We start from the raw sequence: 26241 nt of genomic DNA on the forward strand, positions 1-26241 counted from the left end.
TATTTACTTGTCAGACAGAAGAGATAGAGATCACAAGTAGGCAGAGAGGCAGGCAGAGAGATAGGGGGAAGCAGGCTCCCTACTGAGCAGAGAGCCTCATGTGGGGCTCGATTCCAGGACCCTGAGACCATGACCTGAGCTGAGGGCAGAGGCTTAACCCACTGAGCCACCCAGGCATCCCTTCTTCCTCTTTATAAAGAGATGATGTGGATAATATATCTCTAGAGGCCTGAAATTCCAACAGTCATCACCAACAGATTCAGCAGGTTTTTTTAAGAAACTATACAAAAATTTCTGAACATGAAAATAGAGTTGTATAATGGATTCCATGTATTCATCGCCAACTTCAACAAGGATCAGGGCAGAGCCCACCTTTTTCCATTCTCACCCAATTCCCTCATCCTTTAAATTATTTTGAAGCAAATCCCAATCCCAGACAACATATCATCTCATTTATAAATATTTCAGTGTGTCTCTCTAAAAGGCGAGAAGTCCTTTTCTGACAAGTTACCTAAAATGTACCGAGTTTTGGTATTATGCTACGTGAAATAAGTTACGGAAAGACAAATGCCGTATGATTTCAGTTGCAAGTGGAATCTAAAAAACAAAACAAAACAAACAAACGAGGCAGAAACAGACCCATAAATACGGAGAACAAACTGGTGGTTGCCAGAGGGGAGCAGGGTGGAGGGATGGGTCAGGTGGGAGGTTTCCAGTTCTAGAATGAGTAAGTCACAGAAATAAAAGGCACAGCATAGGAAATCCAGTCAATGGTATCTTAGTAGAGCTGCACCGTGACAGATGGGAGCTGCACGTGTGGTGAGCAGAGCATGAGGTATAGGCTGTGCAACCACTACAATGTACACCTGAAACTAATGGAACATGTGAGTGTCAACTATACTTCAATTTAAAAGGTACATGTTATTGGGTGTCTGGGTGGCTCAGTCAGTTAAGTGTCTATCTTCAGCTCAGGTCTTGATCTCAGGGTGACGGAATCGAGTCCCCCATTGGGCTCTCTGCTCCCCGGGGAGTCTGCTTCTCCCTCTCCCTCTGTTCCCCCCCCCCACTCATGCTCGTATTTGCGCTATCTTGTGCTCAAATAAATAAATAAAATCTTTTTAAAAAATGTACAAATTATTCATGAAGCTGAGTTAACAAAATGAACCTTGACTTAGCTTTTTGAGGGACTCCAGGTCTAATTAAATTCCAGAAATTGTAAATTTTTCAATATCTTCTTTGGTTATTATTTTATTAAAATTTTCTATGTTTGTGGCCATGTTGTGGGTCTGAATTTTGGTAAAAATACAACAATTTCATCAAATTTCCCAATTTATTTTCATGAAATTGCATCTAGTGAGAGAAAAAAATAGAATATATTAAGTTAATGCTGGAGGAGCAAATTGATGATGTAGGAGAGAGAGGATGGATTAGGGGAACAAGTGTGTGTGGCGGGAGCAGGAGGAGTGGCGCCTCCTATCCACTGTGTAAGGTGGGGAGAGGGCTCATGGATTCAGAGAGGTGTAAGTGGTTGATTCAGTATTTCCACTGAGAGTGAGGGTAGTGATGAGAACATCAGAAGCTGCAGGAGAGAGGAACTGCTCAAAAAGGGAAGAAGTGAATCATCTAAGAAAATGTAGGAATTCCTAGAGGTCTGAAGGACCATTTTAGATGCGTGGGTTATAAATTTAAATAGAGCTCGATCAGTGTGATATTTTCCCCTGACCACAATCCTCTGCTTCATGTTGGCATAAAGGGAAGAATAAAGTTGGATTTCACCCAAGTTAGTTTTTTCCAATTGGGTTTAATGAAGAAAGAGAGGTAGGTTCGGGGTAGTTTAGGGTAGACACAGGAGAGTAATTTTAGTGATTGGGAAAGTAAAAAGAAGCTGAGAGCGGTGAAGGATGACAAAACCATTGTGGTGTGGGAGAAAAATGCCTGAGAGGTTGGTAGGAGCAGCTAGGTGTTTAGGGAACAGCCAGGGGCTTTGGCTGATGATGGGCTGTAGGTTTAGAGGGCAGAGCAGAAGTGCCTGGAGGGGGCACAGTGGAGGAGTGTGCGGGAGAGTGTTGCAGTAAGCGTATCAGAAGAAGATTACAAGAGAGGAATGATGTCTAAGGAAGCTTTCACTTCTTGTGACCATTTCACACTGCCCATGAATCTTGTTTGCTCTTTATTTCTGGGCTTTTCTCTATTTAGAAAAGTGGATTCACTCTTTAAAAGTTCCCCCACTGGGAGGATTTTCTTTCCTTTAGTTTTCAAAACCATCCTTCTTTGTCTTCATACCTGCAATGCTAAGGCAGCCCACTTCCGGTGGGTTCCAAGAAACCTTGCAGAGAACAATATAAGTCAGCCTTGAATTTTCCTTCAACCGTCAACTGATCAAAAGGAACTCCCCAAGAGGAAAAAGTGTGGGTTAAAAAGGGGTTTCTAGGGTCTCCTGGCTGGCTTAGTTGGTAGAGCACTCTTTATCTTAGGGTCGTGAGTTAGAGCCCTATGTTGGGAGTTGAGATTACTTAAAAACTAAAGCGATTTTTTTAAAAAGGGAGGGTTTCTATGCATCAAGAGTTGTCATGCTGGGAGTTTAACCAACCTGCTCAGGCAGCTCACTGATGCCTTCAGGACCTACAATTAACAAGGTGGTACTAACACTGGACACACCCATCTTAGTGGTTTGGTGGATCCTAAAACTCAGTTCATGATAAGCGTCTCATATCCCAAGGTTACTTACTATCTAATGGTATCTACCAGGGGCCTGGAAGAACTGTTTCTCAAAGCTGGTTACCTGATGGAGAGAGGGTGCTCTGTTTCAAATTCATGGGCACTAGCCCTGGGCTAGTGTAGTCAGAGCTGACTACAGGATCCATTTGGATCTGACACTAACACTTGAACAGCATCGCATCCATTGGAGTATGTGGACCAAATCCCAGAACTCTTTGCTCATTGGCCTGGACAGGCTGAAGAGCTTCTTTGGTTCCTGGTTCCACTCAAATTTGGCATCCTTTTCATATAAGTTAGCAGACTCAAAGTAACACATCTGAATATTTTGCTTCAGAAATCCAAAGAGGTCCAGCAAACATTGTGCATCTTTTTTAGTGGTAGAGATACAAGGTGGGGTAATTTCCTCTTGGCTTTGAAGTAGGGACCCCTGGCTTATAGGAAAATTCGATCAAATAAAAGGTATCTGAATTTTCTTAGGGCTTCTTAAGATTCATACCCTACTCTCACAGGGTAAATATGTATTACCAGGAAATCTAGCGGACCTGTTATTTCCATCTTTCCTGATTTTATCAGCATTATGGCTTCAATATAATGAAACTGTGTGATATCCTGTAGGATGATGAGAGGGTCAATGTCGCTATGAGCTAAACTGTGGCACAGAGCCAGAGTGCATATAACCCTGAGGCAAAATTTGAAAGTCCACTACTTACCTTATCAGGAGAAAAAAAAAAAAACCTGCATTTGCCAGGGCATCTGGGGTGCTCCATTTGTTAAGCAACTGCCTTCCGCTCAGATCATGATCCTGAAGCCCTGGGATGGAGCCCTGTATCTGTCTCCCTGCTCAGCAGGGAGTCTGCTTCTCCCTCTGACTTCTCCCCTCTCATGCTCTCTCTCTCAAATAAATAAATAGATAAAATCTTTTAAAAATGCACTTGCCAAATAACAAGTTACACACCAGATGCTTACTCCAGTAAGGAAACCACATCTGGAAAAGCAAGTGCAATTTTAAGACACCAACTGACGAAGCCTGTGGTAATCCATTGTCATTTTGCAACGTCTTCTGTTAAAAGTCAGTCTGGGTTTGTTACTTCAAAGCCAGTGCCAAGTGTCCCCTGACAGTCCAGGAATTTCCCTTTCCCTGGTGCACTGTTACTTTGATCTATGGTTTCAAGTCTTTTTGGAAAATACCAGGAGGAAGATACACAGTTAGTTTCTGGGTCTGGTGGAAGTATTTTCTTCTCATGGGCATTTGGGCCTCCTCCTCATTTGAAGACTCCTGGTCTGTCTTTGGTGTGGCACTTGGGTGAGGGGCTATGATTTTCCATCATGGTGTTTCAAATCACACCTCTGTTTTTTAGACTTAAACATTTTTGTGGCGGGGAGGGAGGGTCATACAGATCAAATAGTACTTAGTACACAGTTATCTATGTTAGTAGTACAGATTACACCATTAAGTAGCCCCACTTAAATATCCCTGAGGTGAGCACATTCTCTTTAGTCTCACCATCCCTGCTGGCTCTCATGATAACCATGACCATCTTGACTCTTTGCAGTCAAGAGCTGCGTGATCAGACCTTCCTAGGGTCCCGCCATTCCCATAGAAACAAACATTGCCCACTCTACAGTCTATGGAGAAAAGCCACTCAAGTGCTTTTAAAACATGTTTAGGGGTGCCTGGGTGGCTCAGTCGTTAAGCCTCTGGCTTTGGCTTGGGTCATGATGGGATCCAGCCACTGTCAGGCTTCCTGCGAAGGAAGGAAGGAAGGAAATGAACGAAGGCTTCCTGTGAAGGAAGGAAGGAAGGAAGCCTGCTTCTCCCTCTCCCACTCCCCCTGCTTGTATTCTCTCTATCAAATAAATAAAAAAAATCTTAAAAAATGTTTATACTTCTCTCCCAATATATTTCTCAAGGATTTAGTGAAGTAAGGGTCTTCTGGTTTCTATTGGGACACATACAAAGGGATGATTAGGTCCCCTCTTAAAGTCTTTGGAGCCCTTTCTCTTTATCAATGGCTCTCAAAGTACGGTGCAGGGACCCCCGGGGGTCTCTGAGCTCCTTTTAGGGTATGTACAAGCTCAGACCTATTTTCACAGTAAAACACGGGCCACCTGCCTTTTCCACTCTCATTTTCTCATGAGTAGACTGTGAAGTTTTCCAGAGGCTCTGTGACATGACCTCTCTGCAGACTGAGTGCAGAGGCACGAGTGAGAATCCAGCTCTCTTCATTTAAGCTAGACCCTAAAGAGATTTACAAAACAATGCTATCTTCCTCACTAAATTTTTTCTTTGGAAAATAGTTATGTTTATCAAAATATGTTATTGTGAAAAGGTAAGGGATTTATGCTTTAGTTAAATACTATTACATGAATACTTTTCTTAAATTTCTGAGTTTGAATTGTTGACATGATTAATATCAATAGCTATGCACACAAAATCTGGGTTCTTCAATAATTTTTTAAAAAAGATTTTATTTATTTATTTGACAGAAAGAGGGAGATCACCCATAGGCAGAGAGGCAGGCAGAGAGAGAGGGGGAAGTAGGCTTCCTGCTGAGCGGAGACCCTGATGCGGGGCTCAATCCCAGGACCCTGAGATCATGACCTGAGCTGAAGGCAGAGGCTTTAATCCACTGAGCCACCCAGGTGCCCCTTCAATAATTTTTTAAAAATATTTATTTATTTATTTGAGAGCAAGAGACTACAAGCAGGGGGAGGAGCAGAGGGAGAGGGAGAGAGAGAGAGAAAGAGAGAATCTCCCAAGCGGACTCCCTGTTGAGTACAGAGTCCCTCCAAGGAGAGCCCTGAGGATCCTGAGATCACAACCCAAGCTGACGTCAAGGGTCAGACACTCAACTGACTGAGCCACCCAGGTGTCCCAGGGTCTTTTTTTTTTTTTTAACATTTAAAAAAATTTTATTTATTTGAAACAGAGAGAGAGAGATTACAAGTATGCAGAGAGGCAGAGGCAGGCATAGAGGAGAAAGCAGGCTCCCCGCTGAGCAGAGAGCCTGATGTGGGACTCGATTCCAGGACCCTGAGATCATGACCTGAGCCAAAGGCAGAGGCTTAACCCACTGAGCCACCCAGGCACCCAGGGTGTTGAATAATTTTTGAGAGTGGAAAGACATCCCAACACCAGAAAGTTTGAGAACTTTTGATTTATATTTTATAACTTGGGGCTTTTGGCATTAAAACACACTAGGTCACCGGTGAGACCAGTTTCGATCAACTAAGAAAATAGGCTATAAATTCGGCTGATATAATTTGCAATCCACAGTTTTTTTTCCAATTTAAGTCATGTAGCTTTGAAATAAGAGATTCTTTAATCATAGTCATACAGGTTCCTGAGGTTTTATTCCATGCTTCAAACTAAGAATTTAGGAACTTAACACTGTCCAGCCCCATTAGTAGACGCTATCTCAAGCCACAGGTCTTAAACAATTTGTGGTGTGTGTGTGTGTGTGTGTGTGTGTGTGTGTGAATCCTGCAGCAATGGTTTCTTACTCTCAAGCCTTTTTTCAATTGAGTATCCATCCCAGGTTACTACAGATAATAATTTCAATCCTCATTTTCCCTCTTTCTTCTACGGGTTGCCAAATTCCCACCCTTAAAATGAGCTAGATCTCATCATGTTGGTCCCCAGGCAGACCTGATATCTACCCCACATTTACTCTGAAATTTTAGGGTTTTTCTTTAGTCTGCATCTACTCTTGGGATCATTTCCCATATTAGGGCTCTTAACAGAAAGCAACAGAAATGGACTCTGATTAAATAAAATAAATACGAATATATTGATAAGATACAGAGAAGTTCACAGAAATATTGGAAAGACTGGGGAACTGGGCTTTAAAAAAACCAAGAAAGAATAAAGAGAATCATAGGACTAGGACATGGGATCAGAGCTGTAACTGCGGTTAAGGTTAGGGTTTAGGATCAGAGCTCAGCTTGGAGAAAGGGCTGGGGCTTAGGTTAACCTAGTGATAGAATTATGTTTGGGATATGGGTGAAGTCAGGGTTACAATTGGGGCTAGGATTAGATTTAGGGCTAACGTAGGTCTAGGGTTGAAAAAATAGATTTAGAGTTATGGCTTAGTCTAGGCTTTTATGGCTTTTGCTAACCTTAGGACAAAGAGACCCATAGGACTAGAGGTGGGGTTCCTCTAGTACTCAAGTTAGATTTATGGTTAAGGCAAGTGTAAGTCTCCCTTGGTGAATGTAGGTCGTGTTTCTGAGATCTCACCAAGGTTTTCTCTACCTGGCTGGTATACTCATCCTCCAATTACTTCCTTTTGTTGAAATTTACTCTATGTAAGAGTAACCATCACAACCTTGTAAATTAGGCAGCTCAATCTTGTGGAAGTAGACTTCCACAATATTTGACTGCTACCAGCATTTGAAAACGGCACCTCAGCTTCAAGGTGGAACCAATTCTGGGTTGCAATTTATGGTTTGGGGCTACCAGTGGGTTCAGGCCAAAGCTTGTCTCCAGGTAGACCACATTCCTGCTTAGCTGCTTCTATGTCCTGTCCTATTTTCCTCACTCCCCCTTTTCTAGGAACGCTTCCCACTAAATCACATGCACAAGAATCCCATTCTCAGGTTTGATTTCTAGGCAACGCTACCCAAGACAGTGAGCAATAACTCAATTATAAGAAGGAGATTCATGTTTTGCACTGCCAAAAATGGACAGTCATCCACAATGGCTATCTTAAGAGAAAAAGCAAGATGTATAACCCCCCCTGACAATGTATTCTTGTCCAGGGGCACCATTTCTCTCTCCAGTTCCAATAGACTCTGTGAGACAGAAAGCTATCTTTTTGTTCACTGCTTTAGACTCAGGAGTGAATGTCTTACCTGATACATAGGAGGCTCTAAGTATATATTTGTTGAATGAATGCGTGGTTAATACATATGATTCCTCTGATCCTGTTCCTAAACAGCTGTGAACTCCAGAGGGTCACCATGCCAGAACTTTTCTCTTATAATTTGATGTTCTGCAGCCACAGTTCAGCTATTAGCGTAGCTCAGGGCTTCAACTCTAAATGGCTCCCCATCACACATGTGCCCTACCTTTTCTTAACCATCCCCCTCCCTATGTTCTCACTGTTACCCTGCCCCTTTGTTCTCTGCACGTAATTTGTCTTTCTTCCATGTTATAAAATTTTAAAACATAAATTATTCAGAATCATCTTCAACTACTCCACAAATACAGATCTCATCCAATCAAAATAAACAAGCTAGAAACAGAGCTTCAAGTGTATATTTAAAAAAAATGGTCTACAATGAAGAAGGCATCACAAGTGCCTGAGGAAAGGGAGGATGTTAGTGCTGGGATAACTGGTTAATTATTCTGAGGTGAAATAAAGTTAGGAACTACTTCCCCTATGTTCCCCAAGACAAATTCCAGTTGGACTAAATAATCCAATGTAAAAGCTGAAACAATAAATGCAGAAAATATTTGAATGGCTAATCTCCACATGGGAAATGCCTTTTTTTGTGTGTGTGGGAAATGCCTTTCTAAGCTTACAAATAATTTTCTACAAATCACAAACGAAATGTTAAACCTGTGACACTACCCTATCACATGTGAATTTATGCTCAGGCCAAAAATCAGAGCTGCTCGCAGAGATGGATGGATAAGAACTTTTCTTTCAGTGTTACCAGGAAAAAGGAAAGGGAACCAGCCCTTCCCCTTTCAGAGACTCTTAGAGAGGCTGGCTTAATAATTTGGCTTGAGATTTGTTCAGAGAAAACTCAGAGTTCAAATAATCTACAGACTCTTTGGATACCTAAAGGTAGCAATCAGGAGCAGTCAACATCTGTTTAGGGAAACTCTGTAACAACCTTCCTGCTGATGAAAGATTAGATCAGTTCTGTCCGAAGGAGATAAGGAATGGGTAAGGAGCTCAGGTGCTCCATCAGATAGGATGATGGGACTGAGACAATATTCCCCTGAGGACAAAGAAAGAGGGACGTCAGTCCTGAACTGAGTAGAAGAGGAGAGAAGGAAAAAAGGGGCTCTGGGGTAAGACTAAGAGAGGAGGGTGGTACGTAGCTGGGAGGCTTGCAGAATGGCAATGAACCACACTCCATTTTGTCTATTTGTGGATAAATGTATGGCAACGAACCATACTCCATTTTGTCTATTTGTGGATAAATGTATACATAAAACATATCCATATGTTATATATCATTTAAAAACATATATTCATTTACATTATGTGATGCAGGGGTAGAATAGGTAGTCCTTGTTATGTGGTTTCAAATTTGAACCATACAAATTGTGTCTCTTCTAGCTGGTCCTGCAACCACCCAGGTCCCCCTTTCAATAGTCAGCAGTCACTGGCTTCTTGTCCTTCCCTTAGGAGGTGTTGGAACTATTCTCCGCATATATGAACAAATATCTGCATGTACTTTTGCTCCTTTTTTTTGGTTTATAAATGGGAGTATATTAGGCTCAGTGTTATGCATCTTGCTTTTCCCCCTTAATAACTAGTTTTGGAGATATTTTCATATCAATACACAAAGAGCAAATTCATCTCTAATTTAATCATTATCTTTCTGATAGACATTTGAATTGTTATCAGTTTTTAAAAAATAGATGAGGCTGCATTGAATACTTTTTGCATACATTATTTTTCAAATGTAAGTATATGTGTGTGTATAAATACACACATATATATGATTTAGATCAATTTTTAGAAGAGCCGCTGGACCATTGGGGATGTGCATCTGTTATTTTGATAAAATTGCCAAATTGCTCTCCCACGAGCAGTGTGCAAGTGCCTGCTTTCTAACACCCTTTTCATGACTATGTCTAACACTCACTCTTAAGTCCTTTCTGTGTTGTAACCTCTGTTCTTACCACACCATCGGTAAAATGTCTTGCAAAGTAACATGGGCTTTGTGGAAGGAAGAAGAAAAAAGCACCATCAGATACATGAGGGGGAGCAGGGTCAGAGGTGACTAGGATGTCCTGGAGATAAGATGGGGAGAAGGAAGCAATCATCAAGGTATTTGTTGCAATAAGTGTCCAAAAAATATAATTTCTCTGGGAATCTAGTCTAAACTGGAGTTTTCAGAGCATGTGTAACAGATGTTAGAGTGATTAATTCTTGTTATTAAAGGGAAAAGATATCTCAGGAGGCCAGAAATTTTAAAGACTATGGGTGTTATAGGGTTGAAAATCTCCCATTGAAGAGGAAGGTGGCACCTGGCTCTTTCAGTATTTACACTAGTAAGCCGGTGCTAGCGGAATGATCATGCTTTCTCCCAAGCCTTCAAAGTACTACCAAGTAATGGGGTACTTTGGTCTTGAGGTTCTCAGACTTGAGCTTGTGTCTCCCAGACAGTCCATCCCCTGAGCTGGTAATCTGAGCATGGAGCACATCACAAGGAGAGCTGGATACCACAGGGGACAAGATTCAGGTTCTGTGTCTAGTTCTCTGGAGGAAATTACAACCCAAAAGAGAACCATGAAAACCATCTTCTGCCCTCTACGTTTATATCCTGGTTGGATTTCCACCCCTTCTGTTTCATTCATTCCTGTTTCTTAAAAAAGCTTCATTGGGACACCTGGGTGGCTCAGTGGGTTAAGCCTCTGCCTTCAGCTCAGGTCATGGTCTCAGGATCCTGGGATTGAGCCCCACATCTGGTTCTCTGCTCAAAGGTGAGCCTGCTTCCCCCTCTCTCTCTGCCTGTCTCTCTGCCTATTTGTGATCTTTCTCTCTGTCAAATAAATAAATAAAATCCTAAAGAGAAAGATTTTATTTATCTATCTATTTGAGAGAGAGATACAGTGAAAGAGAGCATGAGAGAAGAGAAGCAGACTCCCCGTGGAGCTGGGAATCCGATGCGGCAATCGATCCTGGTACTCCGGGATCATGACCTGAGTGAAGGCAGTTGTTTAACCTTCTAACCGTTTAATCGTCTACCCTCCTAAAGGAGCCACCCAGGCGCCCCTTTATTTCTTTTTTTAAATCTTTAATAGTGTTTTACTTCTATTTATTTCCACTGGGATAATTTTGTTGTTATTTTTTAAGCTCACTGTCCTTGAACTAAACCCCAAAACAAGTAATTGCCAAATCCCCAATCATAATGAGTAACTTCAAAACACCTTTCTCAGTAAGTGGCAGAGCAATCAGGATAAAGAAACTTAAAGAGGTTTGAAAGATTAGAACATGTCAGTTAATAACCTTGAAAATATGCATATGAAATTCTAAACACAACAAATAAGAAACAGATATTCTTTCCAAACTCCTGTGGAACATTTAAAAATATTAGTAATTTATTAGACCACAAAGGAAATTTCAGTCGCTTCCCCAAACCAAATATATGCAGGCCAACAAGAAGAGCAAAATTCATCTAGTAACAAAGCAAACAAAGGCCCAACTCTTAAATCTCTTGCATTAAAGAAAAACAAAAGAGAATGCAAACTACAGATGCTATATATTTCACATCTATAATGATATTAATAACTTGGAAGTTTTAGCCTGGTTTCTGCCATGTTTTTGTTTTATTGGTTTGCTTATTTTAATCTCTTTCATATTAGGGTCTTTCCTCATGTATCTTGATATTTGCGGCTACATATACACATGCAAGACTAAGGCATTAAAAGGCTCATTCAGTGTCTATCGCACATTTTGGGGGTTATTGATTAGCGAACTTGGTTTGGAAGAAATAAAGCATTAACATAGCTCTTTTATTGGGAGACCTTCTCTTCTGCCAGGTATTTGGCAAATCTCTTTCCCCAACTTTGCCAGTTTTTTTCACCAAAGATTAGAACACTAGCTGCTGCCATCATTGTGGGTAGAAAAAGCCTCAGGGTTCAGAAGGCATTCTTCATTCTCCACTGCTTTCAGCCTTTAGCTCTTGTCGTTTAGAAAGTACTTCCAAGTTCTATCTTGAAAGCAGAAGCGCTGAGAAAGATTCCTGAGAGAGTACGAAGGGTTTTAAGTCAAAGAAGAGCGGCGATTCACCTGAGATCAAAGAGCTGAACAGCTCCTCCACATCCAGTTTTGCAAAGTGTGGCTCCTGTAAGACAGCAACATCCACGTCATCTGGTAAAACTTGATAGAACTGCAACATTTTGGACCTCATCCAGAGGCACAGAATCAGGTGTTCTGTGTATGGGGCCCAGAAACGTGTTTCAACAAGCGTTCCAGGCGATTCTGATGCCAAAGTTTGAGAACCACTGGCCTAACTTGACGGAGGGAAGAGGGGGGCTTGTGTTCACGTGTCTCGTGGCTGGAATTTGAGGACGTGGAATTTTAAAAGCCATATGCAATCAACTCGAGATGGAGGATACGGTCTGTTTTCTCAGGTGCAAGAAGAAAGGTTTTCTCTTTGGTCTTCTATTTTCTTCTAAAGGGAGAGGGACCAGAGACAATCGCTTCTTTCTGAGACATTTGTTACCCAGACTGCGTCGCTTCGTCCCTGAGCTCCGGCAAGTGTCAGAATGGAAGAAGATAGAGGAGGACAGTGTGGGGCAAGAAGAAATAACAAGGTCCCAACCTTTCATAGCCTCCAAACGTGAATCTATAGTCCAAGCAGGTCTCCTTTCCGCCCCAAATCCCAACCACCGCACGCAGTTAGGTTGGACTGACGCTTCGCCACGGCCTCCCCACTTCCGGGCCCTAGCCAATAGGAACTCAAATTGCTCAGCCAGTTAGCGCCCTGCGCTGCTTCCGGCGTTCTGCGCGCTGCCCTGGAGACGGGATGGGCGAATCCAAACGCAGAGGGGTGTAAGACACGCATTACCTAAAACTGCGCTTGCGTGTTCCACTTTGCTCTCTTGCTTCACCCCGGGCCTTGCCCAGTGGACTTGCCTTGAAGGATTAGAACCCCAGAAGCGGGCCTTGGCGGGAGCCTTCCATTGCGTCGGCGGCTTTTCCTCATCGATCGTTCTGGTGAGAAGCAGTGGCAGTTTTAGAGTTTACGAATTTGGGTTTGTGTCTTGCTGAGGGTGCGGGGTACACTACAGGCCTGGAGGGGCGCCATTCACCTACCCTTTCTCCGTGAACCCTGTGTCTCCGGTGTCTTCTTTCTTCGGACTCTGCCTTGTTACCGAGTTAAACTAAAAACCTGAAACAGTTTTCTCGAGGCTTTGGTTCCGGGTACATGGGACACCTTCTCGAGGACTTAGGTGCAAGGGGGATTCGGGGCTGTAGGGTTCGGGAGATGAGCTTTACGGACGTCCCAGATGCGGAGTTTTTCCCCTTAAACCTTGGCGGCGCTTCCCGAATTCTAAGCCGGCCGTGCTTCCAGATGTCGGTGGACGTGGAGAGAAAGAGAGTGAACCAGTTCGCTGGCAGTGAGCTTCTTGGAGTGAGGGGTGTTTACATAGTGATTGAGCACCCGCGCTTTCGAGATCAGGCTAAGCTTAGAGCCTGTAGTTAATTAAGCCTGTCAAGGAGGCGCACCTGTTCAACGCTTGGGCATAGCGCCTGCCACCTTTTACGCCCTCCAAAAAGGTTGTTTTCGTCTGTGGTTAGGGAAGTTGAGCGTGCTTCCGGGGGGTGAGTGAAACCACAGGTGGTTGGGCTTTGCTTCCACAGTTTCTGATTCAATAGGTTTGGGCGGGGGCAAACGGCTAGTTGAGGAGTTAATGGCCTGAAGGTAGAGTTAAGGGAGGGTTCCGGTCTTCATCTGCGTGCCTCTAGCACCTGGTTAGTTTCAGAGTTGTTGCCTGTAAGCCCAGCCACTGAATCTTAAATGCCTCACTTGGTCCTATGTGTGATTCGTTCTGATTTCTGGCTTCTCTGGTAATACCTTGGTGAGCTTGTAGGTTGAGAGTCTTAAAAGACACGCCACACCTTTAGAAAAATTGGGAAGGCTAAATGGTGGTGTCTGGAAATGCACACTCGGTGAGAACAAAAACAAGCGCGAGGAAGTGATAACTGAAACTCGGGAAAATGATTGCCTTTGGAAAGGATGAAGAGTTGTGATTGCCATAGGCTCAGGAAGGGACTTCGGGAGTAGCAGGCCAAGTGATGTTCTTCACCTGGGTGGTGATCGCAAGGATGTCCCTCTTATAATCATTAAACTATACATTTATTTTGTGGAGTTTTCTGTATTTGTGTTTTATTTTACAATTTAAGAGGTTACATATTTTTAAAAACTCTTATTAGGAAGTCTAAGTGAGAATGGCCTTGGAGTGAGCCAAAAAGACTCTAAAAGCCTGGAATTTCAAACTTGAAACAAAACTTAGAAAATCATCTGATCCAATTCCTATTTTACTCTAAGGAAACTGAGCCTCAGGGAGGGGAAATGTTCCCATAGTAAACCTCTCTTACCTAAGCCAGACTTTGTAATTGGTGAATTTCATTAATTTCAGGCTATGTGGTCTGCCCAGATATCACTACTCAGTAAAAGATTGAAGAAAATAATTTGGCCTGAAGCAAGTTCAAAACTTGAAGATTTCATTTTTTTTCCCTTGTGGCTTAAAACCTTATTTTCAAAGAATGAATTCTTTGTCTTACATAAAAACTTACTTTAACACCTTATCCTGCTGTATCCTAATGTAGCCAATTTGCGAACATTTAAGTAAATGTTAAAGGTCTGGTTATTTTTTTCTGGCTAAATGGCTTTTCCATCTTAACATATTGTCATTTAAATCTTACTTTGGTTATATTACATACTTTGTAATGTTGACCTGTTGCCACAAAATTACTCTTGTCTGGGCTGAATTTTGGTGGGTCATGAGTCAGCACTGTGGTTTTTTTTTTTTTTTTTTTTTTTTTTTTTAAGATTTTATTTACTTATTTGACAGAGCTCACAAGTAGGAGAGATGCAGACAGAGAGAGGGGAGGAAGCAGGCTCCCCGCCGAAGCAGAGACCCCGGGATCGTGACCTGAGCTGAAAGCAGAGGCTTTAACCCACTGAGTCACCCAGGCACCCCATCAGCATTGGTTTTTAATGAATGGGTTTTAGGAAGAGAGGAGCATAGAACTTAGTAAAAGTGCTTGTTAAAATAAAATAAATAGATACTACCTGTGCCACTTTTGGATTTTCATTTGATTTAAATTTGAATTTCTTCTACATCTTTTCTACTTAAAATTTAAAGAATTTTGCTCTCAATAGTATGAGTTCTTCTGATTTGACATAGAGACCAGGTTTGTAATCCAAATAACTAAATGTAATTACTAGACTGTACACTTTATAGATTTTTTCCCATTTTGCAGTAAATTTTAATTTCTTTGGAAAATTGAATCATAAAATTAGTTATTCCTAGATTGTTAGATTACTGGTTCCCTATGCCAGGATAAGACAAACTGCTGCCTGTTGGCCAAATCTAGCTCTTAGGTATGTAGGTCATACCTGTTGTGGTATGGCTTACAGCAGAGAATACATTCTGAAGATCTGGTATACAGCATAGTGATTATACTAAACAATAAAGTATTATGTACTTCAAAGTCACTACAAAAATAGATCTTACATGTTCCTACCACAAAAAAATGATAATTATGTGACATGTAGAGATATTAACTACTGTTATGGTAGTGATCATATTCTTATATATAAATGGATCAAATCACATTGTACACTTTAAACTTAAAGTACATGTCAATTATATCAACACCAAATTGAGATACGTAGATACTATACAGTTAACCCCTTTTAAAATGTACAATTCAGTGATTTTTTTAAAAAAAGATTTTATTTATTTGTTAGAGCACAAGCAGGCAGAGGGAGAGGGGGAAGCAGGCACCCTGCAGAACAGGGAGCCTAATGTGGGGCTCGATCCCAGCACTCTGGGATCATGATTTGAGCTGAAGGCAAAGGCCCAACCATCTGAGCCATCTTGGTGCCCCCAGTGATTTTTTTTTTTTTTAAGATTGTATTTATTGGGGGAGAGAACGAGAGAGTGGGGATGGGAGGGCAGAGGGAGAGGGAGAAGCCGACTCCACACTAAGTAGGGAGCACTAGGGGCTTAATCCCAGGACCCCAAGATCCTGACCTGCACCCAAGGCAGATACTTAACCTACTGAGCCACCTAGGCACCCTGATTCAGGGATTATTCACAAAGTTGTACAACCATTAATACTAATTCCAGAACATTTTCATCTGCCCAAAAAGAAATGCCATACTCATTAACTTCTTTTACATTCTTTTTTTTTTTTTTAAGATTTTATTTATTTATTTATTTGACAGAGAGAAATCACAAGTAGATGGAGAGGCATGCAGAGAGAGAGAGAGGGAAGCAGGCTCCCTGCTGAGCAGAGAGCCCGATGTGGGGCTAGATCCCAGGGTCCTGGGATCATGACCTTAGCCGAAGGCAGAGGCCTAACCCACTGAGCCACCCAGGCGCCCCTTTCTTTTACATTCTTTTTCAAAGAGTTTTGCTATAGGTTCTGACTTACTGGATGCAATGTATAAACAGCTGCTTTTAAAGAATTTCTTACAGCTTACTGGATAATTTCTGGAAACTTTTCTGTAGTCTACCATATGAAATCCTTTCAAAGAGATACCAATTTAAAATTGGTTTTGTGGATCAAGTTAATACTTCGATTATACTATAAATGTATTGTTCAAGATGCTGAATCCACTGATGTGCTTTAATTCTAAATAAAGAAATTCTAAATAAAGAAATTCTAAATAAAGAAATTCTAAATAAGGAAATTCTAAATAAGGAAATTCTAAATAAGGAAATTCTAAATAAGGAAATTCTAAATAAGGAAATTCTAAATAAGGAAATTCTAAATAAGGAAATTCTAAATAAGGAAATTCTAAATAAGGAAATTCTAAATAAAGAAATTCTAAATAAAGAAATTCTAAAAAATAAAATTCTAAAAAATAAAATTGTAAATAAAATAAAACAAGACTATATCAATTCCTGTTCAGTCAGGCAAATTAGGACAAATTGGCCAAGAAAATGAACTCTCTTAACTGCTTATATCCTAGATGATGAAGTGGTTGGTTAAAAAAAAAAAATTTTTTTTTTTTGTTTAAATTTAAAAAAGGAGTTAGTGAACTTTTTCTGTAAAGGGCTAGATAGGAGGTATTTAAAATGTGTGTAGGCCATTATTCTGTCACAGTTCTGCAATTGTAGCCTAAAAGGAGCCTTAGACAATCTACAAGTAAATGGGTGTGGCTTGGTTCCAGTTAAAACTTGATTTACAAACGGAGGCAGCAAGCTGAATGTGAGAAGAGGACCCTTTAGTTTAGTAACAGCTGACTTCAAATAGTATTTGGATTGACTCTTAGAATCTTTGTGGATTAGATGTAAATATCATTACATATAAAGCATTTTAACATACATTGTCTAATTTGTATCTCACAATTTGAGGTTTAGGTGGGTCATATATTGGCACATTCTATACAGATGTTGACACAATGTGCCTGCCTTTGTAACAAGAGCCTAAGAAAAGTATCAAGATACATTGACTGGTATCTCATTCATCCCTCTTTTTGTCATTTTCATCACTTTTGTTGAGATCTTGTTGAAGGAATTTGTGAATTTTTTTGTTTTCCCCTTAGCTTATTTTTTTCTTCACCCTACAAAGAGACACTAGTATCTAACATTTGTAGGTGAATTTTCTGAGTTTATTATTAGGTTTACATATTAAGTATCCTAGGCTAATTAAATATGTAACCAGCTTGCATTTATAAAGGTTTTTGTTTACCTTTTAGGAACTAGAGATGCCATTAGGCTGTTATTTTATCTAATGGTGAGAAGTCATCCCAGAGATGGAAAACTTCATTCTGTATGAGGAGATTGGCCGAGGAAGCAACACCGTTGTTTATAAAGGGCGTCGGAAGGGAACAATCAATTTTGTAGCTATTCTTTGTACTGATAAGAACAAAAGGCCTGAAATAACCAATTGGGTAAGTAAGTCAAATATGTTTCCTTCCCCCTGGGAAAACACAGAGCTATTATCAAGGAGAGGTAATAGCATCAAACCAAAGCTATTGAACTCACTATAGCATATACCATATTTTCAGTCGGGATGGGTGACCTTCTATCTGTTTAGTGCCACCAAACCTGAATAATGACTAGTATACATACCTAGGTAATTACCAACTTTGTTATTTTTTTGGGAAGAGTCAGGGAAAATACACTCTATATTAGTATATTTACTTATACATTTAGTATGTGATTTATGAAGATTGCCAAAGGAAGGACAGTGGGTAAGAGTGAGTTGGGTTTAAAATTTATAGCCCAGGGTCCTGGACAAAATTTAGCCCCCCCCCCCCATTGTGGTAAAATACACGTATCAAAAATGTACCATTTTGACCATTTTTAAGTGTATAGCTAGTGATATTCAGTACATTCATTATGCTGTATAACCAACACCATCCCTAGAACTCATTTTTTTTTAAGTAAACTTTTTTTTTTTTTTTATAGTAGGCTCCATGCCCAGGGTGGAGCTCAGTGTGGGGCTTGAACTCATGACCCTGAGATCAAGACCTGAGCTGAGATTGAGTTGGATGCTTAACCAACTGAGCCATCCAGGTGCCCCTAAAAAGTTAAGTTCTTAAGAGCAGTTTGAGTCACAGCAAAAAGTGTAGTGATTTTCCACTTACTCCCTGTTGTCCTGCATGCATAGTGTTCTCCATTGTCCGCATCCCTGCCGAAGTGGCACATACATTACAATGGATGAATCCACATTGATACAGCATAATCATCTATACTTCATAGTTGACATTAGGGTGCACTTTTGGTGGTGTACATTCCATAGTGGTGGACAAATGTAATATGTATTATTACAGTATCATACTTTCACTGCCCTGAAAATCTACTGTGCTCCACCTAGTCATCCCTCCAACTTCTCCCCAACCTTGGGCAACCACTGACCTTTTTATTAGGTCTATAGTTCTGCCTTTTCCAGAATGTAATATAGTTGGAATTGTATAGTGTATAGCCTTTTCAGACTGACATCTTTAACTTAGCAATGTTTTCTGTGTCTGTCTGTAGCTGACAGCTCATGTCTTTTGAGAAACCTCATATAGATGTACCAGTTTGTTCATCTATTGAAGGGCATCTTGATTGTTTGCAATTGTGAATAAAGCTGCTATAAACATCTGTATACAGGTTTTTGTGTGGACATGAGGTTTCAACTCTTTTGGGTAAATACCCAGAGTGCGATTGTTGGATGGTCCAGAACTCTCATCACCTAGCAAAACTGAAACTATACACCTTAAACAGTAATTCCTCATTTTTCCTTCCCCAGTCCCAGGCAACCACCATTCTACTTTGTCTTTGAATGGTACTTCATGTAAATGGAATCCTACCTCCTTTGTCTTTTATAACTTATTTCATTTAGTGTGGTGTCCTCAGGGTTCATTCATGTTGAAGCATGTGTAAGAATTTTTCATAAGACTGCAATATTCTACGGTATATATAGACCACATTTTGCTTATCCATTTACCTGTCTATGGACACTTGTGTTCTTCTACCTTTTGGCTATTGTGAATAATACTGCTGTGAAAATAGGTGTATATATATGTCTTCAGGACATATTCTGCTTTCAGTCCTTTAGATATATACTCAGAAAATGGAATCCTATGTTTAACTTTTTTTTTTTAAGCAACTAACACACTTTTCCACAGAGGCTGTAGCATTTTACACTCCCAACAGTGTACAAGGAATTCCATTTCTCCACATCTTTGGTGGCAACACTTGTTACTCTTTGTTTTTGTTTTGAAGGTAGCTATTCTAGGGGTGTAAGGAGGTGTTGGTTTCTCTAAGGAGTGTGGATAGTTGAGGGAAAACAGATGTATGGGACATGATACAGGTTTGTTTATAGATTTGGTGCTGGGAACACAAGGAATTTCTCTTCTAATGAGGTTTTCTCTGAACTGAGAAGCTAAGTCCTCAATTGAGGGGGTGGTGGAAGGCATTCTAGGCAAGAGGAAAGCAGAAATGTGAATCCTCACTTGGCAGACAGACTGGCTGGGGCCACTTGAAATTGGAGATCCTGAACTGAAGCTGTATCAGTCAGTGTGGCTTGTGTCTGCCTCAGTTTCTTGTGTCTGTGCAGAGTGTGGACGTCTAAACTGAACCAGAATTGGAGTACTAGCATGAGTGAGCTGGCAAGTCAATAGGTAGTGGTCACGAGCTAGGATGTGTGCAAGATTTTGGAGACGTTACAGCTCTTGGTCAAAACCTAACAATGCAGTCCAATAGAAATACAATGGGGGCTACAGATCTAACTTTAAAGGTCATAGGATCCACATGGAAAGGACATTTTATTAATTAATCCAGCAAGAAGAATATATTATTTCAACAGATGGGTGGTTTGCGAGATTGAGAGTGCCGAGGTGAACCAGTATCTGGAAGAGTAGGTACTTTTACAGAGTAGGTACAGCGCGGGAGGCTGGGCTGTGGCCTGATTTCTGTTGGAATTTCCATACCTCCTTTACTTGTCATTAGGACCTCCCCCTTCCAGTGCCTGAATCAATGGAGATCCATTTAAACATGCTCACGCTGTGTCTTCCCCATTTTCTTCTGGTCCTGTATTAGTTTATTATAAGGTGCTCCTCAGATTCTCTTGGTCACTCTGATTTTTGTTTTTCTCCTCATCTGTCTTCTAAATTATGTGGATTCATTTCCCTTTCTTTGTGTTAGAATACGAGCCCACCCGCTGTTCCTAAAGTGTACCACTTATCCATTTTTAAAACTGGGAGCTCTGTATTTCTGTAAATCAATGGGTCCATTAGCCTGTGTTGAGTCTGAGTGACAATAGAGAGAGAGAGAGAGAGAGTGTGTGTGTGTGTGTGTGTGTGTGTGTGTGTAAGGAGATCAGAGGACGAGGATTCAAAGCACTTGGATCACGAATTTGGAGTCTGGATGGTTTGTTAATAGAGCACATATTTTTATGGTTTTAGTTTCCATACTTCTAGGGATTTTGAAGGGAAAAAACAAAAATCCCTGAGGCAAGTTAGTATTTTTTTTAACTGACAGGTTCTTGCATCTTTGTTGAGTTTTCAATTCACTCTTGTTTTTGGTGCACAGGAATTCTCATGATATAATGGAAATGAACATTTTAAGATCAGTGGGCTCACTGTAATGATTCTTTTAATAACCCAAGTGAATTTACACTGGGACTCACTAAGGAGATATATATATATATATATATATATTTTTTTTTTTAAAGATTTTATTTATTTGTTTGACAGAGATCACAAGTAGGCAGAGAGGCAGGCAGAGAGAGAGGAGGAAGCAGGCTCCCTGCTGAGCAGAGAGCCTGTTGCGGGGATGGATCCCAGGACTCTGGGATCATGACCTGAGTGAAAGGCAGAGGCTTAACCCACTGAGCCACCCAGGCGTCCCCACTAAGGGTATTTTTAAGAATAAAATTGTAGAATCCTTTAAGGATTCTTCTAAAAGTAATGTATCATTATTATAGAAAACTTGGACAATCCAGAAGAATGGGTAGAAGAGGTGGGGAAAAGAAAGAGCTGCATTGTGCTGTCACCTGAGGTAGTCCCTGTTTTGTTTTGGTTGATTGGTTCTACTGTTGTTTACTATGAGTTTAAAAAAAAATTTGAATCCTGATAATGCATAATTTTGTTTCTTGCTTTTTTCACTTAAATTATTATGCTGTCTTTTTTTATGATATAAAATTAAACATTTTGAAGTTGGGCTAATAATTTTTCACTTGCTATATAATTTAACTATTGTGTTATTGAGACTTGAGGTTATTGTTACTTAGTAAAGGTGCTTTTCTTCCTTGAAAGTTATTTCTTTCCTAATTATAAAAGTAGTGTGTATGTAATGTAGAAAATAGAAAAAAGTAGAAATTACCAGTTCTACTCAGAAAAGCTATTTTGATGTATTCTTTTTGGTCCTTTTCCTATGAACATTTCTTTTGCAATGTAGTGTTTACATAAATACACAAAACTATATTGCAAAAGTTTTCTTTTTTTTAAGACTGTACATTAAATTAGCATTTTTCCACATCACCAGCCTTAAGAGCCATCATTTTAAGTTTGATTCCACCAAATTCTGCTATCTTGTTGCCCACTTCCCAATTGTGTATTTAGGTGTTTCTTAACAGATGTGAGGATTAATATGAGAAAATTGAGCATTTTCTTTTTTTATGTGTGTTTGTGAATGCTGTATTTTTATAGGTCCGTCTCACCCATGAAATTAAACACAAAAACATTGTAACTTTTCATGAATGGTATGAAACCAGCAATCATCTCTGGCTAGTGGTGGAACTCTGCACAGGTAAGTGTGTGTAGGAAGTGCTACAAATATTTCCACCTATGTAATTGTGAAAAAACATATGCAGGTTTTGTTATTTTCCTTTTGTATTGCAAATAGAAGCACTTGATACTATTGACTGTGTTCGCTTGCACGTATGTTTGGTTACTAGGGGAGAATAAAGAGCAAAGATGTCTGCTGAGAGGGAGACAGTAAAATTCAATTTGGGCTTAACTTTATTTTGGTATAAAATACTACTACATCGCCTATATAAAAATTTAGAAATATTTTTTAGTGATGAACTTATCAAGCAAGTTTTCTTATTCAATAAAAACCAAGTATTTTAGTTCAAGGAGCTATTAGTTAGCTCATTAGTTTATAAAGTGATCATCTTTTTGTTTATGAAGAGAATACTTGCTGTTTATAAAAACTTAAGGTATGTGAATAAGTGAAAGATGAACCAACAAATACTACCCCTTAACAATGATTAGAGATAACTTTTTTTTTTTTGATTTTATTTATTTATTTGTCAGAGATAGAGGGGGAGAGAGCGAGTGAGCACAGGCAGACAGAGAGGCAGGCAGAGGCAGAGGGAGAAGCAGGCTCCCTGCTGAGCAAGGAGCCCGATATGGGACTCGATCCCAGGGCGCTGGGATCATGACCTGAGCCGAAGGCAGCTGCTTAACCACCCGAGCCACCCAGGCGTCCCGATTAGAGATAACTTTTATAGCTCTTGCTTTATACAACTTTCTGTGACTGTATGTAGGGAGAAAACTGACTGACTATATTGATTTTTTCTGGGCTTTTAGTTTCACTGTCTTCAGGGAAAAAGTACCACTGTTGGCATACTTCTGTTTATACATTGATAATAAAGAATCACTAAATATTAAGATAGAATTTCTAGTTTTATGGGTCTTACCCATTATATTGGCAATTCAAATTTATAAAACTGAATCATGAAAGAGGTTATTTGGAATAATTCTTGCATTTTATTTTTTCCAAAATAATAGGAAAGGACTATGGTTTAAATGCTTGCACAGTTGAACACACTCTTGAGGTGATCAGCAGACTTTCCCTGTGTTCCTTCTTGCTTCAGCTGTTATTTCTGCTCCCGGACCATCTTCATAGCTTTACTACTTTATGCCGGTATATGGAGTGGTTCCTCACCCACTGAAAAATCAGCTTCAAAAAATCTACCTTCATAGTGTTCTGACTGAACTTTCAGATGACATCTAAGGCTTTTTTTTTTTTCCCCCAAGAGTGTGTGCAGGCCCCGGAGGGGGGGGGCATTGGGGGTTAGGGTGGGGCAGAGGGAGAAAGGGAGAGAATCTTAAGCAGACTCCATGCCCGGCACAGAGCCTGACCGGGCTGCATCTCATGACCCTGAGATCATGACCTGATCTGAAATCAAGAGTCCAATGCCATCAGGCGCCCCAGGATATTTTCTCTCTCCTCCCCCTTCTCCCCAAGACTTTTTTCTCCCCCAACCCTCCTCTGTCCTGCCCCCTCCTCTGTCCTGCCCCTCCTCCCCCTTCTCCTCTTTTCTTTTTTCTTCTCTCCTCTTCTTTCTTCTCTTTTTTTCCTTCTCTTCTTTTTTCTTTTTTTTCTCTCTCTTCTTTCTTTTCTTCTTTCTTTTTTTCCTCTTCTCTCCTTTTTTCTCTTATTTCTTCTCTTTTCTCTTTTCTTTCTTCTCTTTTTTCTGTTTTTCTTAAGAGAAAGGAGAAGAGTTTTATATGAGCCCAAGTTAGGATAGCTGCCTGGGATATACAATTGTCAAAAAGAAAAGAGTGCTCTGGGGAGAGAACATTATGTGCAGGGTTATATATATTCCTCTGATCTTGGCTCCTGTTGGAACCTTGATGCTTTAAAAAAAAGTTTGTTCCTGGCACTTAGATGGTAGAAATGTGAACAGGACCTTGGTAGAGTGTAGGAATAGAATTCAGTGTGTCTGCCTTTGTTTTATTTCCTCAATGATGTACTCAAAGGGTTGTGATTTTCTGTTAAGGAAAGACCTTTTTTCTGCCATGCAGACTTTGTAGAAAATGGTTAACTTTGTATAGGAGTAAATGTGGCTATACTTTGCATGATGTGTTTTAAATGCACAATTTGAATTAATATTTACCACTAGTTTTTATAGCTGTTCAATGCCCAAGGGATGAGTTAGAAATCATAACACCAGAAGGATTCTCCCTGCATCCCTCCTGCTTGCTTACTGATTAGCTTCCCATCCTGAGCAGTAAGTCTCTGGAAGCTGTCTCTGGAGTACGGACAGAAATTCCTCTTCAGTGCTTGGACCACTGTGTTCATCCATATGTGCATTTCCCCTGCCAGGCTGTCCATGTGTACTGATTTATTTTTTTAAGGCTCAGTATCATCACCCATCGTGGGAGCTCCTGGAGACACTGTGTTATGTTGGTGGGTTAAAATGGGTGATTTTTAATCAACTTGCAGGTGGTTCTTTGGAAATGGTTATTGCTCAAGATGAAAACCTCCCAGAAGATGTTGTTAGAGAATTTGGTGTTGACCTCATTACTGGATTATATCATCTTCATCAATTTGGCATTCTCTTTTGTGACCTTTCTCCTGGCAAGGTAATTTATGAAAATTTTCATTTCCTAACTCCTACTGTCTTAAGTTATAGTGCTTTCCCCGGGGTGTTTTTATTTTTAGATAAAATTTAGGTAAAATACAGACCATCTTGAAATTGAGTTAATTTGTTTTCTTTTAAAGATTTTATTTATTTTAGAGCTAGAGTGAGCGCTATCAAGAAGGGGCAGAGGGATGGGGCACCTGGGTGGCTCAGTGGGTTGAAGCCTCTGCCTTTGGCTCAGGTCATGATCCTAGGGTCCTGGGGTGGAGCCCCACTTCTGACTCTCTGCTCAGCAGGGAGTCTGTTCCCCCCCCCCACCCCCCGCCTGCTTCTCTGCCTACTTGTGATCTCTGTCTGCCAAATAAATAAATAAAATCTTAAAAAAAATAAAATATATATAAAAAATAAATTAAAAAAAATCTTAAAAGAAGGGGCAGAGGGAGAGGGAGAGAGAATGTCCAGCCAACTCCGTGCTGAGCGTGGAGCCAATCCCCTTACCTGGGATCATGACCCAAGACAAAACCAAGAGTTGAAGCCCAACTGACTGAGCCACCCAGGAGCCCCTTGAATTAATATTTTTTAAAATTAAAAACATGGTGCCATATTTTAGTTACCTATTGAAGTAGCTTTTATTTATTTATTATTTTTATTATTATTTTTTTAAGATTTTATTTATTTGACAGAGCTCACAAGTAGGCAGAGAGGCGGGCAGGGGCGGGGGGATCCCCACCAAGCAGAGAGCCTGATATGGGGCTCAAACCCAGGACCCCGAGATCATGAACTAAGCTGAAGGCAGAGGCTTTAACCCACTGAGCCGCCCAGGTGCCCCTTGAGGTACCTTTTAAAATGGGAACTCTCCTCTGAGTCCTTTGAGTAAATGTTACTGCTGCTAAGGTATATTGTGAATGATGAACTCAGTATCTCTATAAACTAGGATGCTAAGCTCTTAAATTATGATATATGATTATGAGCCATTATTTTAGCTTGATAATGACCTTTTTGGCTTTGCTATTTGATTAGTGACATTATGGGTCAAAAGCTTCTTCTTTGGTAAAAATTAATGACCCATAACTAAATGTGCTTCAGTGTGGTAGAGGCATGAAACCTGCTTAGTTCTAGAATCATAGGTGACACTGACATTTAGAAGTTGTGTGACCCTGGGCAAGTTTACCGTTCTCTCTGCATTGGCTTCCTTGTCTGTGATCTGGAGATGGATTCCATACTATATTTAGGTTAAGCTTCTAGGACACTTGCTGGTGTTTTCAATCAATGGCATCTATTATTTATAAGTACATATTCTTAGGTATTGTACTTATTACTGGTTTGAGTTGCTGCTTTGTGAAGGTGTATATAATGAAATACAAAGTTGAATATTGTTAAACATTATTATTGTAAGCCCTCCATATGAGAATATAATTACAGGTGAGGAGACTGAAATTTAGATAGGTTAAGTAAATTCTCTAGTCGGAACTGGAGTGGTGGACTCTAACTTCAAAATGCTAGTTTTGAGCCTGTGAGTAAACAACACCTTGGAGAAGTAGGTTTTCAAATCCTCCTACAGCTGTGATGGAGGATTGGCGAGGATGAATTGTTCCGTATACACTGTTCTTTATCTTTCCCAAAGGCATGTGGTTTCCCTCTGTGGTTATGATGTGTTCATTGTATACATCTGAGCATGGGCAGTTTAATATTTGATCCTATTATTAAAATATTGCATTTTTTTTCTTTAGCCGCTTTTAAAAATTTATATGCCTTTAATTTTTTGAGTAGGGTGAAGCAAGAA

The 26241-nt window shown here is 40.3% G+C and overlaps 2 protein-coding genes across 10 annotated transcripts in view; one reads left to right on the forward strand and one right to left on the reverse strand.

The window, feature by feature from the left end:
* Positions 1 to 12839, reverse strand: part of LOC123394338 (serine/arginine repetitive matrix protein 1-like) — a 93276-nt gene extending 80437 nt beyond the window's left edge. Inside the window, exons 1-3 of the mRNA XM_045088146.1 lie at positions 12802 to 12839; positions 12478 to 12623; positions 11662 to 11840 (exon numbers count right to left, since the gene is read on the reverse strand). Of these exons, the coding sequence (XP_044944081.1) occupies positions 11662 to 11840; positions 12478 to 12623; positions 12802 to 12839 (363 nt within the window). The remainder of the gene's footprint in view (positions 1 to 11661; positions 11841 to 12477; positions 12624 to 12801) is intronic.
* ULK4 (unc-51 like kinase 4) overlaps positions 12522 to 26241 on the forward strand; it is a 653086-nt gene continuing 639366 nt past the window's right edge. For all 9 annotated transcript variants that reach the window (XM_004754228.3, XM_013057115.2, XM_013057114.2 and 6 more), the window contains exons 1-4: positions 12522 to 12626; positions 17350 to 17544; positions 21793 to 21892; positions 24320 to 24459. In XM_004754228.3, coding sequence (XP_004754285.1) covers positions 17407 to 17544; positions 21793 to 21892; positions 24320 to 24459 — 378 coding nt within the window. In that variant the 5' untranslated portion in view covers positions 12522 to 12626; positions 17350 to 17406. The remainder of the gene's footprint in view (positions 12627 to 17349; positions 17545 to 21792; positions 21893 to 24319; positions 24460 to 26241) is intronic.

This window comes from Mustela putorius, unplaced genomic scaffold, assembly GCF_011764305.1.
Source record: "Mustela putorius furo isolate JIRA1106 unplaced genomic scaffold, ASM1176430v1.1 tig00003834_pilon_pilon_pilon, whole genome shotgun sequence".
Classification (NCBI taxonomy): Eukaryota; Metazoa; Chordata; class Mammalia; order Carnivora; family Mustelidae; genus Mustela; species Mustela putorius.